This window comes from Pollachius pollachius (assembly GCF_949987615.1).
Source record: "Pollachius pollachius genome assembly, chromosome: 20".
NCBI lineage: Eukaryota > Metazoa > Chordata > Actinopteri > Gadiformes > Gadidae > Pollachius > Pollachius pollachius.
Window position 1 is genome coordinate 16,152,141 of NC_136953.1, and position 15,961 is coordinate 16,168,101.

A 15,961-nucleotide genomic window follows, 5' to 3' on the forward strand; every position below is an offset into this window, starting at 1 on the left:
TTATGGTCCCACGTTCACGCAACGCAAGGGTGTTACGGACCCGTTAGTACTGTGAGCTGTAGTGATTACGCACACACACACACACACACACACACACACACACACACACACACACACACACACACACACGCGCGTTTGCACAGTGCTGTGCATGTTTACAATGTTTATTTCAATTAGAATCCATGTGTACGAAAACTTTTCACTTGATTTAAGCCATATTAAGCACTTCTTTACGTCTTAAAATGTGTGACTTCACTTTGCACCACAGCACGCACCGCCGTTTCAGGAAATGCATTTTCTAGTTTATTTATAATTAGAATATGGGACAGCTTCTTCTTTCGAAACAAACCACTGACACAGAATACACTTAGTGCAAGTGACAGATGGCCCCAGCTTGGCGTTTAGACCTTTAAAAGGTTCTGAACATTAGTGCGCGGTCAGAAAGTGTAGTTTAAAGTGTTTTTGATTGTCTTTGGATTACTTCTTTTTTTGCCAGCCTAATTATTATTATTATTATTATTATTATTATTATTATTATTATTATTATTATATATATTTCTAATTCACTCACACATTGATATGGCCTGCATACAGGATGACTTTTATGAAACGTGAAACGTAAAAACAATATATAATATATATATATAAACAGCAATGACGATGAGATGGGTGACGATAATAACAAAAAAAAAAGTAGTGTTGTGCCAGCAGCATCCTAATGTAACCGCATTCCTGTCTGTGCCCTGCCACATGCACACGCATCATTGATGAGTCAGAACACCACCCACATGACCAGCGTGGCTGCTGGGGCATCAAACCCACTCATAAGCAGAGAGTGACAACCCTCATTTCCCTTTTCTGGGTAAACTGGCTCTGCTCGGCGACACACGAGGCGGGTAACCTCACGACAGCCTCCCCCTGGCGGCCGGGCGCTGCCCCCCCCTGCCTCTTCACCAGCTCAGAACGCCCTCAAACTTCTCCAGCCTCTTCCTCATGTCCTCCTCCGTACACTGCTCGATGCGGCCCTTCACCAGGCGCCCCAGGTCCCTGTAGAAGACGTGGGCCCAGCCCGACTCCAGGTAGTGCGTGGAGATCTTGCACACCTTGTACAGCACGGCGAGGAGCTTCTCGTTGCTGCTCACCGAGCACCTCCTGAGCACCCACTGGCCCCAAGCCGCCCACACCTCGTCCTCCGAGAAGTCCACCGTCAGGCTGTCCCCGCCGCCGTCGCCGGGCGCGTGCAGCGACCGGACCTCCGTGTCCGTCACGTCGTTCCATATGGCGCTGTGTGTGTGTGCGTGTGTGTGTGCGTGTGTGTGTGCGCGCGTGTGTGCGCTCGTGTGTGTGTGCGTGTGTGTGTGCGTGTGTGTGTGTGTTTGTGTGAGAGTGTGAGAGAGAGCGAGATAGAGAGAAAAGAGTGAGTAAGTGAGCGAGTGAGTGAGTGAGTGAGTGAGTGAGTGAGTGAGTGAGTGAGTGAGTGAGTGAGTGAGTGAGTGAGTGAGTGAGTGAGTGCGTGCGTGGGTGCGTGCGTGCGTGTGAGAGGGGGAGGTGTAGAGGTCAGCATTTTGTCATTTGGACAGAAAACATCACGGACATTTCTTTACATTTGATAAAGGCATAAAATTAACCAGATCGACACAAGTGACATCAGCGCATCAGGCGTCACAACAATGAGCCGCACACTAAACACAGAACTGACAGATGTGAGATTATGATCCTCCTTGTTGTTGTCGATTTGAAATCACATGGTTGAACTCACACAACTTTTTTCAGGGGGTTTGGAGTCAGGTCACTGAGTGACAGCAGCCCTCGGCAGGTCACTCTGTTCCCTTCCATCCTACGATAGAGTAAACATCGGCCACATCGGATGTTAGAATAACATACTGGAGCAACTAATACAATCAATGGTTAAAAGACATAGGGTTCACGTTCAAATATGTAGACTGAAATACATGTAGGACTAAGGCCTATATGTTGGTTAACCTTAATTCCTAACCCGTAACCGGAGTTTACCTACAACAAACAACGGGTAAAGATATAGATTGTACATAGCTTGTAATTGTATTGATTGTAATCCTCTAATGCCGTGTCAGATTGTTTCAAGTGATGTTTTAGTTTTGATGCTAAATGCAGTCCAAATGAAGGGCTGGCCTTTAAGATCTTCATTAAAATGTGTGGTATCCATTCAATTTAAATGTGTTAGAATTTTGAAAGTGTTATCATGATAAACACATTCATAAATCATCATAATTTTAGGATAGCATTTCTTTCCAAAAACCATAGAAAAAACCCTTGCATCATGACAAACCCGTCTTACCATAATTCTTTGAGTACTTTCTTCTGTCGTATTGCATTGGATAGGACCAGCAGTTCTTCATCACCAATATCTGTCCATCCAATTCTAAAACGGGGGAGTGGAAATGAAATCCCAGGACCACTTGTCTACTAATGTGGTAATTTACAAAGAATACACTTAAGCTAATAACATAAGAGTGCAAACCATTGTGCAACACTTTAACAGTTGACTCCATTTGTTGTACAAAATGTTGTATTTAGTGTTGAGTATAAGCCCTGTAAAAGAAGGCTAAAGTAATAAAGAAGAATCATTTTTGGTAAATGGAAAGGAGAGAAGTGATTGAGGAACTGAAAAGGTGGTAGAGTTCATCTACGTTTAAAAAAGTATTTTATGAGCCCAAATTATCGGAATTGTTTCTATTCTGAAGAATAACCGACGAAAGTTGAAACACATGAGAATGTTAAGCTCTAGTGTGCCTGGAATCAGAAGGCCCATGGATTGCAGTCTGCAATCATGCGGACCAATCAGATGTTTAAAAGACTGAAGACTAGCTTCAGAGTGTGCTGAGAAAAGCTTCTGAAGGATGTGTTCACATTCAGCTGAATTCAATTCACTACAATGCTTTGTTTTCACAAGATGTTTTTAAAGATAATTTCCAACACAAAGCACACAAGAGCAGTGGTGACCACATTACCCAAGATGGGTGAAACAGTCCGACTGTTGCAACACATCAGCAATGACTTGAATCGTGTCCATTTCAAGAGGATTTTCCCCAACCCTGAAGAATGAATCATTTGAGTAGTTGTTGCGGTTATTCAGGAATCCCCTCAAATTGAGGAACAATAATAAAGGACAAAATAAACAGAATGTAAATTAAATTACTTAACAGACATATCTGTCAAACTGTCTCAAAGCACTATTGTTGCATCTAATACGAGTATTATACCTGAGAACTCACCAGAGGTGCTTGCATTTGAGCAAGTGAGGCATGAGATCCTTCAATTCCTCGTAACTTACGTCCGTCCCCGTCAGATCCAGCTCTGAGAGATCCCCCGCAGTGGCATTCAGGAAGTACTTGATGGCGTTGTAATCCATCGGGGAGAGGGCTTCATCACTGACATTCAGTCGCAGGGCCTGGGCTCTCACTTCCTGCCCCAGGGAAGGGTTCTGCTGCTCGAAAAGGCAATGCAAACTGTTCAAGATGTGCGTGCCGTTTTCGCACAGGTTGTTGAGGTTGCTGACCATCCTTTGGCGATAAGCCTCAGCTTTGCCCTCGTCACAAGACAACCCCACTTGCCTCGCCAAAAGCTTGGTATTGCGTTCGGAGAGGATCCCAGAGAGGAAGCGGCTGAACAGATCCAAGTGACCCTTAACTGTGTCCTCACCGGCGCTGCTGTCCTGCAGTAAGACATCAGGCAGAGGTTGGTCCGTCATGGCACAATAAACTGCGGCAAAAAACTCCTGAACCGTGAGGTGTGCGAAGGAGTAAACGTCTTCAGTGCAGCCGGGCTCCTGTGCCACCATCTTGTCCAGGAAGGTACTGGCCAGGGGACAGCCTTCCAACGGGGCAACATCCCTGTCACTGGCGTAGAACAGAGTCTGCTGATCCATCAGCTTGAGGAAGGCCAGCCGAGCCAGCTGCAGCACCGCGTCAGAGAGCCGCTCACCACCGCATGTTCCCTGATCCGCACCCGACGCCTTCGCTCTCTCCTGGGTGTGAGTGCGGAGCAAGGCCACCAAATACTGCACGTAAATGTCCGTCATGGTCCGAGGGTTGTCCCCGGCGAGGTCTTTGCTTTCTTTCAGAATGCAGCAGATGATGTAGCAGAATGCCGGTATGTAGCACAGTGTCAACATCAGCTCGTTCTCTCGCACCACCCTGAACAGCTGTTCCGCGAGGCCTTCGTCCTGGAAGTAGCGACAGAAGAAGTCTTGGATCTCCTCCAGGGAGAAGCCAGCGATGAGCACAAAGCGGTCCACACAGCCCACTGGGATGTGGCTGATGGCCGTGGGCCTGCTTGTCAGAATGATGGCAGTGTTGGGGAGGAGCTCTCCCAACATCAGGCTGGTGAACACCTCCTCCACCTCACCGTAGTCGTCCGGCTCACACACAAACGCGTCTACGTCGCAACGCCTGTAGTGTCTGAACTCGTCAAATCCGTCAAAGATGATGAGCAATTTGTCGTCGTTGGCCAATATGTTGTCCAGCTCTTTGGCCAAGTGACGGTTTTTCCGCAAGACCAACTCCCGGAGGTTCACAGGCTTGTTCGCCAGATTGAGGTCCCTGAAGGTCATGTGGATGATAAAGTCAAAGCCGAGGCTGTCTTTGTTATTCCCAAAGTCAAGCAGCAGCTTCTGCACCAGGATGGTCTTTCCTATTCCGGCCACACCTGTCACTAAGATCTTCTTGACAGGCCGGGCTCCGTTGGCTGTGGAGAAGAGTTGGTCTGGTGTAATTCGGCGATGCTCTGCAGACTTTTGCTGCAAAGATAGCCGCTTCCGTCCATAAGCTAGGACCTCGTGCCGTTTGATGTCAAGGCCTTGGTGTCCGTTGACCAACAGAAGGTTGACATATTGGTCGGAAAAGAGGATTTTCTCACCATGACGGGTGTTGTAGTAGAGCATGCTTTCACTCCTTCGTCTGAGGACCTCTCTGTGCTTCTGTTTGATTTGATTGTACCCTGGATAAGAAAAATATCTGACAATGAGCAGGAGATTTCAAATAATTTTGTTTTCAAACAATGTGGAAACCGCAGAATGAATAATGTTATAAACAGTATTTCACAGGTATGGCATAAATATTGGTATTAAATAAACTCATGGAGTAAAGAACAAAATATATTCAAGTAGAGCACATTTCACTTGTTCATTTACATACCCAAAGACGGCGGCCGGTCTTTGCTCTTGCCTACAGCGCTACTTGGTGTTTCTGGTTGATCAACAACACTGAGAAATGTGTTGACAGCTTCCTCGCCCTTGCACTCCAAGATGTCTAGCACCTTCCTCACCCTCGCCCGCGGCCCTGACTGACACAGCACGTCCTCCCGGTCATCCCGGTTGAAAACCTCCCTCGACAAGAGAACATCCAGCAGGGCATCGATCCGCTCCTCCAGTGTGTCCACAAGGAAAACTCTCTTCAACCGGATTAAACTCAAACAGGACCCAGTCACGTCCTTTCCTGCTGTCACCATCTTGCACATTTTCCCCTAAAAATCTGAAATGCGATCTTTCTGGAGCGGCAGGGGGTGCCGACCAATTGACATCCTTGATGGGTGGAAGTGTTTCTACTGCATTCGTCTTTTCGAGGCGTGGAGGTTGTGCCGTATGTCTTCTGTGTCAGTGACAAAAAAAAAAGGAAGTAGCTGTTGGCAGTGGTGAAATGCCTATTCAGATGTGAACAAACTGGTTATATTGAAAGATGACTGCAATGACGAGCTAGTCTCCCTGTGAATTAAGTTCAGGTTTCAACTTCCGAGACTGTTTTTCACCGTTGACATGTACAGTATACGCAGGCTTTGAGGTCAAATATTTATATACAAATAGAGTTGAAGCAATAATAGCAAGGGGACACCATACATGCATAGCTTGTTCTAATCATGAAATAATCTCAGTGTCATTTAGTGTCTCAGTCACAGGTTATGAAAACAATTACTAAAATATATTTTAATAGTAGACTTACACACAACATGTTCCTGTCACACTGCGCTTTGTGGAAGTAAGACACACTTGTTGTTGAAGGAATGTATTTCATTTTATTGTCTAGTGAATAACCAGGCACTTGCATGGAAAGACAACATATCACATCACCAGTAGAGGGCCCCAATTGCATGCACGTTGAATAGTATTACCTGGGAGCAAATTATCAGTAACATCCAAGCCCTGTAGTATTTACAACAAAAAGAAAACTCACAGTTCCACAACAACACACGGAAATAAATAGTTCAAAGAAAAAAACATCTTATCTTCAGCAAACATTGAATAAACAAACATGTCATATCTACATAACTCATCGTTGTTCTTGATGAAAGCCGCCTAACTTCCAAAAAACAAAATCTTGTTTGTGTAAACTACAATAGCATGATATAAATTGTTTAAGATTATAGATCAAACACTGAATTAAATTATTTTTTTGAAAGGAGTCGTGAAAGGTTGACAAGTTTGAGCTTTTAAAGACTAAAAAAGCTGTAACAGGGCTTTGATCCCATTTTAAAACGTTACTTGCTAGTGACCTTATTTTCTACTGAAGATACTGTTCCTGCTGTTGGTGAACGGGGGACATTTGCTGAGGACATAAGATGAAGGCTCGAAGTGCAAACCCAGCAGTCATTTACAGTTAATAAATTAACAAAAAAGGTTTCTACCCAGATCACACTTTATTTTACAGTGGCCATGTTGACTCATCTATTAGGCAATGTTCACATTACCGGCCCAATAACACCACATTTCCAGATTTTTTCCTTAGATTTCCTTAGAAGGTTAGCATGCAGAGATCAGGGCGGTCTTTGTTGAATCTAGAACTGCACATGAACACGGCCCAGCTTTGATTCACAATGTTCCCATCTGATCTGTATCAGCTAAACTTATTCAGGTGAAATGGCCAATACCCCTTGACAAGGGGCAACATTAAATAACCCCTAATTACCATTAACTAATACGGTAATAAGCATTATCTAACAGTTAATTAACAGTTAGCTTATAAGCAATTATTCATTAATGGTGTTTGCGTCAACTAACGTATTCAATAATACATTATTTTAACCCACTAACCCTAACCCATATGCTAATTTTATATATAATAATGCATGTTGCTGCATTAACACATGTTTATTAATGGTTAATTAATGTTCCCTTATTGTAAAGTGTTACCATTTGGCCAGTAATGTTAACGTGGCCCAATAAAAAAACAGGTTCAAAAGGTTATTTGCTCAGGTTATTTCTGAAACAACAATCAGCCTGTGTCAAGTTAGTATTTTCTATTTTAGTAGTATCACTATATTATAAATCATACTATAGTATGTTTCTTTGGTAGCAGGAGGGTTTGGTAGAAGCAAAGACTTTGCTTGGCCTTGAGTTCAGATATGTCACGGAGTCAAAGTGGTTAAAGGAACATTCCAACAGTTTGGCTAAAGTCACCAAATCATGTCACAAAAGAAGAAAAATAAAACCTCCAAATGCAACATTTAATAACAACAAAGAGGAGATAAAAAACAACAACTCACCAAGCCATGTCCCTTACATAGACTTGGAGTTTCGAGTGCAAAAGTCTGATTTTCTTTTTCCCTAAAGAAGTTGTGTCTCATAGTAGTGCAATATGATGGAAACCCATTTCGTCCAATGAAGATACCAGAACACAAATTGCGAGGTTTCATCTTGGGGGATTGTATTTTTTTTACCTGAATGGTTTAAAGAAAATGTCTTTAAGCAGGTTGTGCAAACTACATAACATGCCTTTCTCTTTATGAAAGGCTCTTTGGCATGGCATTCTCCTGTTAGCACACCCTATGGATTCTCTTTACTATTTAAACGATACTTTGTCAAAATGGGATATTTCAAACTCCAGTGGCTCTGTGAAACACGGGTTGTGAATTTGGCCTAGAGTAGCATACAATGGCAGTTCAACACAGCTGTCCGTTAGGAAGCCATCGTTATTAAGTTACAGCGCAGGTGCCCCCCCCCCCCCACTATAAAACCCCTCCAGGTCGCTTCTGGCCTCTAAAAGCAAGGGTCATGAACTCCAGTTAGATTTAAAAAGAAAACACAATAAATAAACTGAAGGCTTTGTTGACAGGGCTACACCAACGTCTTCGAGTCCTGGAGTGGGCCACAGCCCCGTCCAGTACAGTACAGTCCTCTCCCTCACCCCGCCTACCCGCGCGTCGCCGTGTCTCAGGGCCCGACCAGTGGTCGTGGTCGTTGGTCATTTGGCGGGCGTCCTGCGGTGTCCAGGGTCTCCGGGCGTGTCTCGGCAGGACTGGCAGCAGCGGGTTTTGAACTGGGGGAGGACACAGAGCCCGAGCTGGTGGACCTTCTCGCAGTAACGCGTGCTGTCACGGCACTCCTCCGCTGGGGAGGCACAAAGAGAGCACAGGCTCGGGGTTAGGTTATTGTTTAGAGCCTAGAGGGGCGACAGCATGAGACGTTTGATGACTCGTCAGGGGCTAGCTAGCTTCTGGCCTTTAAAAGCAACGGTCATGAACTAACATAGATTTAGTTTGTTATAGTCTGGGAACCAGACGAATCAGACAGGTTTATTTGCTCCGGCGAGAGCGTCTGGTCCCCCTTCCTGTTCAGACAGATCTCCAGCAGATGGTTGGAGATCCGGCCTTGGTCAGTCCAATCCCAACCGTTGATCTAACACGGGGCGGGGTTTGATACGATGACTGACCAGAGGAGCGTCCAATGGGAGCGCCGTTGAGGCTTTTTAGAAACAACCAAGATGACTGCCGCTGATGTGTCACACGTTTTCTTGCTCTGATTGGTTGTAGGTCCGTCCAGTTGTGACTGGAGGCATTTTGGTTTGAACCCGTTGATAAGGGCCCTTGGAAATCAAAGGTGTGAAGATGTGAATGGCATCTTCACTGTGTTAAACCATGTTTTAAAAGATGCACATGTTCCTGTCCGGCTGTTAGCCGTAAATGTCTGCAGCTGTGGCTCATGGGTTAATTGAGCTACACCCATTCTGGTGCTCCTTAAAGGGGACATATCATACCACCAGGTGTGAGTGTGATTAGCCATTACAAGCCGTTTTCAAAATGGGCAGCATTGTGACATCACAGGTGGCCGTATCCATCTAGATGTGTGACGGATAGATGGACACGCCAACCTGTGATGTCACAATGCTGCACATTTTCAAACCTGCTTGTAATGGCTAATCACACTCACACCTGGTGGTATGAGATGTCCCCTTTAAGAGGGCCAGAGTTCTAGATTGGGGGAGGCTTGAGCTGTGCAAGTGAATCGACTGTTGTGCTATTGTTTGTTTTAGCAAGAAATGTGCTTTTTACCAACAACATTGTGCGTCAAGGAAACTCTTTCTCACAAAAGGTTTCTGACTAATATTCACTTTCGAATTGGTCCAGCAAAGTGAAGTTAGGTAAGGGTGTGTAGAAGGGAAAGTTGATGTGGTTGAAAGTTGAAAGAAATTGGAAACTCCCTCAAATTCTTTTTCTTCAAATACAAGAACAATAACAGAAACCAACCGCAAGCCAACTGGAAAGATGAACAAACACAAACATCCCTGAGACATAATTTACCTTTTTGGTATTCAGAAAAAGGGACTGAGAATTACATATTAGGGGTGTTCATGATCATAGATTGTTTACCTTTCTCATAGCAAATCATTGGATATCCAACCTAGAAAAGTCTATAGAATAAGAGTTAGTGGATGAGGGAGAGAGGTAAACATGGGAACAATAACAGAAACCCAACTGTAAATGGTTTGTGCTTGGTGAGGTCCCCCCTTCACTGTAAAGCGCTTTGGGTACCAACGAAAGCGCTATATAAATGTAAGAAATTATTTATTATTATTAAACACAAACCAACTGAAACCCAACTGTAAACACAAACAAACACAAACAAACTGAAACCCAACTGTAAACAGAAACAAACACAAACCAACTGAAACCCAACTGTAAACACAAACAAACACAAACCAACTGAAACCCAACTGTAAACACAAACAAACACAAACCAACTGAAACCCAACTGTAAACACAAACAAACACAAACCAACTGAAACCCAACTGTAAACACAAACAAACACAAACAAACTGAAACCCAACTGTAAACAGAAACAAACACAAACCAACTTAAACCCAACTGTAAACACAAACAAACACAAACCAACTGAAACCCAACTGTAAACACAAACAAACACAAACCAACTGAAACCCAACTGTAAACACAAACAAACACAAACAAACTGAAACCCAACTGTAAACAGAAACAAACACAAACCAACTGAAACCCAACTGTAAACACAAACAAACACAAACCAACTGAAACCCAACTGTAAACACAAACAAACACAAACCAACTGAAACCCAACTGTAAACACAAACAAACACAAACCAACTGAAACCCAACTGTAAACACAAACACAAACAAACAAGCGCGTTGCGGTTCTGATTGGACCCTCACCTCGTCCGCACGACGTCAGGTTGCAGCGCTGCCAGCTGGGGGGGCGGGGCCTCCAGGAGCACTGGTGGTCCCGGCTGCCGCGGCCCGTCTTGGGGTCCGCGCACGTCACGTGGCGGGACTGGAAACCATGGCGACCGCAGGTGGCGGTGCACTGGGTCCAGGGCCCGGTGCGCCAGTGCAGCGCACAGGCCTCCGAGGAACAGTTCCTCAGGGAGCTCGGTCTGGGGGCCGGGGAGGGAGGGGCCGTTAATAACAGAGAGGCTAACTGGGGGGTCCTGACTGGGGGGGTCCTAACAGGGGGGTCCTGACTGGGGGGGTCCTGACTGGGGGGTCCTGACTGGGGGGTCCTGACTGGGGGGTCCTGACTGGCTCAACCTGCAGAGCCAATGGGCCGCATGTGGCTCAGGAGGTAGAGCGGGTCAGCTGGTAACCTGAAGGTTGCTGGTTCGATCCCCGGCTCCTGCTAGCCGAGTGTCGAGGTGTCCCTGAGCGAGACGCCCCCCCCCCCCCTGACTGCTCCCGACGAGCTGGCTGTCGCCCGGCGGGGCTGACTCTGCCGTCGGTGTGTGAATGTGTGCATGAATGGGTGAATGTAGCGCTCTGGGTGGCCACTGGTTAGAGAAGCACTGTATGAGCGCAGTGTGTTTATCATATACCAACAGTAAGCCAGCCGTGAAAAGTGATGAGGACGCTTCAAAATGAACCCCTGGGACTCCGTAAACCCTCGAGTGAAAGTGTGCACATGCCTACGCACACGCAGAAAGCATCGTTTGACACGTTTCCAGTTGTTTGGTTCTGCGAGTGCACGCTAAAATAAATAAAGAAATTACAACATACGAATAAAGATAACATTTAATTGACATGGCTGGGCGTGAGATATGCTCTGGGACCTCACCTCTGCGGCCCGGGACACAGTCTGTTGGGCACCCTGGTGCCGTTGGAGTCCTGGCAGTGAACCGTCCGCCGCTGAGTGGCCATGCTGGGGCCCACGCAGTGACCGCGACACTAAGACAAGTGAGGGACATTCACACGTTCACACAGATACTCATCCATTCATATGTTCTTTCATATGCATAGGGGTGCATTAGATAGACACAGATTGATAGACTTGAGACTATTGGGAGACTGAACTTAAGTTGATATTTGTTTGTACGGACAGACTGCACACACACTCATTCACATGTTCAGAGATCCAGTGCAGATCTCTGCCCTGTGTTTCACTTGATGACATCACTTGACATTGTATTCTTATTCATAGCTTGAGTCCTTTCTGGTTAGTTTGTGTACACTAACCCTTTTCTGCACCTCTGCTGTGTTTCATTATCAATGCCGTTGCTGCTATTGTTTAACACGTAAATTTCACTCCGGAATAATTTTTGGATACACGAGAATGACATCACAAACCGCAAGCTTATTTAGGTCCTCAAACAAATCTCCCTGCGTGTTCGTCCGAGTGCAGCTTAGCATGTGATATCCTCGTGTGCGCTCGCGTTAATAAACATGTGATATCCATTTGATCTCCCCTCTTAAATCATGCTTTTTGAGGGAGGAGAGGAAACATGGCTGCCTAGTGTAATTGGCCGGACTACAGTTTAGAATTGATCTAATTTCCACTTGGATGAAGTCAGGCATTCGGTGGATAAAACCAAAAGGACAGATGAAAGACACGAGTTTATTAAGCTTTTGTCGGTTGAAAGGAAAGCGGCATGTGTGTTTCCCCCTCACACTAACATGAGAACGGACAGCATTTAATGCGGCCACTTGGATGATTTAAAAATGAAAGCGCTATCCAAGAACCGAGTCCCTAAAACTAGTACCTGGAACTTACACAGAAACTAACCGTAAAGTTTGGTCCAAACCTTTTTTTCAATTTTTTATTTCTCCAGCATTCCTGGCCTCCAACTCCCATTATGAATTAAATCAAATTATATTTATTTTAAATGCTGTGTCTCTCGGGAGATCCAATAGATAGGATAAACACAATTGTCACTTATAACCCAAATGAACACTCCCACTTTAATGTACCATTGCACGGCTATTAAAGCTATCTTTGCTAGTTTTAGATTTACATCCTTTCTGCGTTCATTCTTCCTTGAAATGAATATGTTTTCCTTGCCCTTTAGAGACCTTAGGGCTCGGGGTTGTCATATATTGGGAGCTTTGAAGCTCTGTGACACAACGGCTGTACAAGTGACAGTGACTGGGAGCTGAGTGGAGCTTACCGCCCCCCAGTGGCCGGAGGTCCACCCCACACAGGGCTGCAGGCTGCAGGGCTTCGTATCGGAGGGCGGCGTCCTCCCTGCGGAGGAGCAACGCTGGCTCTCCAGCTCCAGGGGCCTACGGTCCGGGCCCCCGACGCAGGTCACCCTCCTGCCCTGGGTGCCCCCTCCACAGCTGGCGGAGCAGGGCGACCAGCCATCCACCCGCCACCTGCTCCCCCACCACCAACCGGAAAGGAAAAGTCGGTTGAAGTCGGTTAAAGTCGGTTGAAGTCGGCTGAAGTCGGTTGAAGTCGGCTGAAGTCGGTTGAAGTCGGTTGAAGTCAGCTGAAGTCGGCTGAAGTCGGTTGAAGTCGGCTGAAGTCGGCTGAAGTCGGCTGAAGTCGGTTGAAGTCGGCTGAAGTCGGCTGAAGTCGGTTGAAGTCGGCTGAAGTCGGTTGAAGTCGGTTGAAGTCGGCTGAAGTCGGCTGAAGTCGGTTGAAGTCGGTTAAATCAAGTTCTTTGTGATTTTGAGATGCTTGGTCTTTGAGTTATCCTGATAGTTATTAGATGAGAATCGTGCGAAATTGGCCCAGCTTTCTTAAGGTGTGGTTGCAAGTTGTTTTTCAAATCTACTAAATAAGTATAAAAAAAATAAATATTCGATTTGATAATTTATAATAATTTATTATTGATATATCGAATTGGTTTGTTATTTGCTCACTTACTTTTGTATTTTCTGTATATTCTTTAAATATCTATTCTTGTTAAATGTTATTGTTTTTTTTAATTCCTTTAACTGCAGCCAACTGGACTTGCTACTGTGATGTCCCATTTGGGATTAATAAATGACACATCTGATCCTATCATACTATTGGTGCTTTCGATACGTTCATGTTTTCATGAATATTTTTCCGCTCACTTGTCCCGTATACTAAAGCATACGGAAAACATAGACATGTGAAAACATTTAAAGCTGCATTCTTCTACATGTTACATCGAGGTCATGTGACAGGAAGTGCCCGGAGGAGGCTAGACAGGGAGCCGATCTCGTTGTCACAATAACTCCCTATTCTTCACTTCTCTATTTAGTACCCTTTCAAATGGGGGAGATTTATTTTTAAACAAGGACCACATGGGGCAACAACTCTATTTCCATGTCTCAAATCCGGGTGACAGCCACACTGGGCCTGTTAAACTCACCGTGGCTCAGTGTCTCAGGTTATTCCTCTCCAAGGTTGTTACACCAATAATGATTTATAGTGCATTGTCTTTTATTGGGCTATATTCCGTGTGTGTGTGTGTGTGTGTGTGTGTGTGTGTGTGTGTGTGTGTGTGTGTGTGTGTGTGTGTGTGTGTGTGTGTGTGTGTGATGAGGAAATATAGAATTGGCCTGCAGTAGCAGTCAGTTACCTGAGGGGGCAGGCTTGTCCATGACAGAGCTCAGACGCCTTGCTGCTGTCTGAGTCGGGGCAGATGGAGCCGTCTGTCGCCGTGCCACCGTTTCCATGGAGACAACCTGGACCTTTGTAGTAATTATATATATGAAGTTTGCTTATATTTGTTTAAACTCCTTACTGTTGAAACAGTTTATAGATATGATTAATGGACCAAACCATTATCAGAAGGCAGGGGACTAGGCCACTCTGGGAAGACAGTGGACGCTGGTATATCCAGGCTCTAACTTAAAACATTAAATACATATGGTTCTTATACAGGCCTGATGCAAGAATACTTCAAGGGTATTGGACAGTTAAATCAAAACATGTGCGAGCATGTACATTGCTGGGATCATTGATATAACTAAGTGATACAAATCTAAAACTCTAATAGGATAAATAATCCTATTTGGTACCAGAAAATGGATAATAATATTTTTGTCAATGTTCCATCATCAGTGCCTCAAAAGCCAACAGTTTGGCTTAAAGGTTGATAAAACCCAAAAAGTTTGTCAAACCATATTGGTTTGTTGTTGTGTGTTTGAATAAGATCCTGCCTCAAGAGAGTTCCTGTTTGTCATTATATACCAACACACACACACACACACACACACACACACACACACACACACACACACACACACACACACACACACACACACACACACACACACACACACACACACGCATAATCGTAAACTGTCCATCAATTATTTCTGCAAGGTAACTTCCTCAAAAGGAATCTGATTTTTTTTCCCTGGCCCTCCCCTTTAACAACCCCTTCCACCGCCCCCCCCAACAACCCCTTCCCAACCCCCCCTCTTTAGACCAGACGTACGCAGCACAAACACACGCTGCCTTGATGTACTCTGAACCCCCCCCCCCCCTTCATCCTCCCCCCTCATTGTTCTCAGGCGAACCGAGTGGCGTCGGTGCTCTGATGACACGGGAGCAGAGAGGGGGTTCATGGGTAATCACCCCGCCGTGGGAGTGAGACGCAGGAGTGAGGCGGAGGGTGAGATCCAAGCGGAGTGGCACGTTCAGGACATTCCCCAGCGGTGGCGCAGAGCGGCGGGCTGAGCGTGTGCTAAAGAGATCGAGAGGGCTGCGGTGTTGATGTCTGGCCCTGCCAGACGAAAGCCACCCCCCGACAGATCACCACTCGCCCCTCGGGAGAACGGAGTCCGTGGGCGACGTCGTCGACGAGACAGGAGACGGGAGTTATCCCGTCTCCTGTTATCCCACCCCCCACCCCCGCCGAAAGTCTTTGGGGATAGCGACACCCCCGCTGACATCACCAACGGTTATCCGAACTAAGTTGAGATCAGGACTTTTTGAGTTGTCATGTAACGACTTTAATGTATCTTATTATATACAATCTTATTGTATGTTGCAAGTCCTGGCACTTAGAAAGAGTACTTAGCATTGTGTAGCGTCTTATCCTAGCTATCTGTGTTGTATACGGGGAACGGGTTAACCTAGTGATGGTTAGTGCTTGGCCCTTGGTTCTAGGAACATCCTTACTGTACCGACAGAGATATGTTGTTGTGTCTCTTTCTTCTGATAAACATACTTATTGTAAGTCGCTGTGGATAAAAGCGTCTGCTGAATGCCCTCAATGTATATGCATGGTTTACGTACATTAGGCCTCCTAGGGGAACCAGAGGTTTGCTCCACCCTACCTGAGATGCGTAGGCGTGTGGCCGCGGAGGTGGTGCCGTGGCGGTTGGAGGCAGTGCAGGTGTACAGCCCCTCGTCCTCCCGGCCCGGCAACAGGATCCGGAGGGATCCTGCCGGCATCAGCTCCACCCTGCAGCCGGTGAACAGAACACAAGGCGACACGCTGAGCCAGAGCACCACGGGGCATCGTCAAACCACCGTCAGACCTC

General features: G+C 45.8%; 2 protein-coding genes across 2 annotated transcripts in view; both read right to left on the bottom strand.

Annotated features, from left to right (window-relative positions):
- Window positions 1-218: 218 nt before the first annotated feature.
- LOC307090954 (NLR family CARD domain-containing protein 3-like) lies at window positions 219-5,594 on the bottom strand. Its single transcript, XM_079757763.1, has 6 exons — window positions 5,175-5,594; window positions 3,255-4,977; window positions 2,991-3,074; window positions 2,318-2,401; window positions 1,760-1,837; window positions 219-1,284 (listed from the first exon to the last, which is right to left on the bottom strand). The coding sequence occupies exons 1-6, from the start codon at window positions 5,494-5,496 to the stop codon at window positions 951-953; spliced, it is 2,625 nt and encodes an 874-aa protein (XP_079613889.1). The 5' UTR covers window positions 5,497-5,594; the 3' UTR covers window positions 219-950.
- Window positions 5,595-8,144: 2,550 nt separating this feature from the next.
- LOC307090857 (ADAMTS-like protein 1) overlaps window positions 8,145-15,961 on the bottom strand; it is a gene marked incomplete at its 5' end in the record, with an annotated part of 35,379 nt that continues 27,562 nt past the window's right edge. Inside the window, 6 exons of the mRNA XM_079757652.1 lie at window positions 8,145-8,359; window positions 10,436-10,656; window positions 11,331-11,440; window positions 12,658-12,865; window positions 14,047-14,158; window positions 15,755-15,882. Coding sequence (XP_079613778.1) covers window positions 8,214-8,359; window positions 10,436-10,656; window positions 11,331-11,440; window positions 12,658-12,865; window positions 14,047-14,158; window positions 15,755-15,882 — 925 coding nt within the window. The 3' untranslated portion in view covers window positions 8,145-8,213. The remainder of the gene's footprint in view (window positions 8,360-10,435; window positions 10,657-11,330; window positions 11,441-12,657; window positions 12,866-14,046; window positions 14,159-15,754; window positions 15,883-15,961) is intronic.

Excerpts from the sequence above, each read along its gene's own strand:
- LOC307090954 (XM_079757763.1), bottom strand. The coding sequence starts at position 5,496 with ATGTGCAAGATGGTGACAGCAGGAAAGGACGTGACTGGGTCCTGTTTG. Across the intron at positions 2,402-2,990 it reads GACTGTTTCACCCATCTTGG|AATTGGATGGACAGATATTG; the intron begins GTAATGTGGTCA and ends CCCCCGTTTTAG. Across the intron at positions 1,838-2,317 it reads AAAGTACTCAAAGAATTATG|GATGGAAGGGAACAGAGTGA; the intron begins GTAAGACGGGTT and ends ACTCTATCGTAG.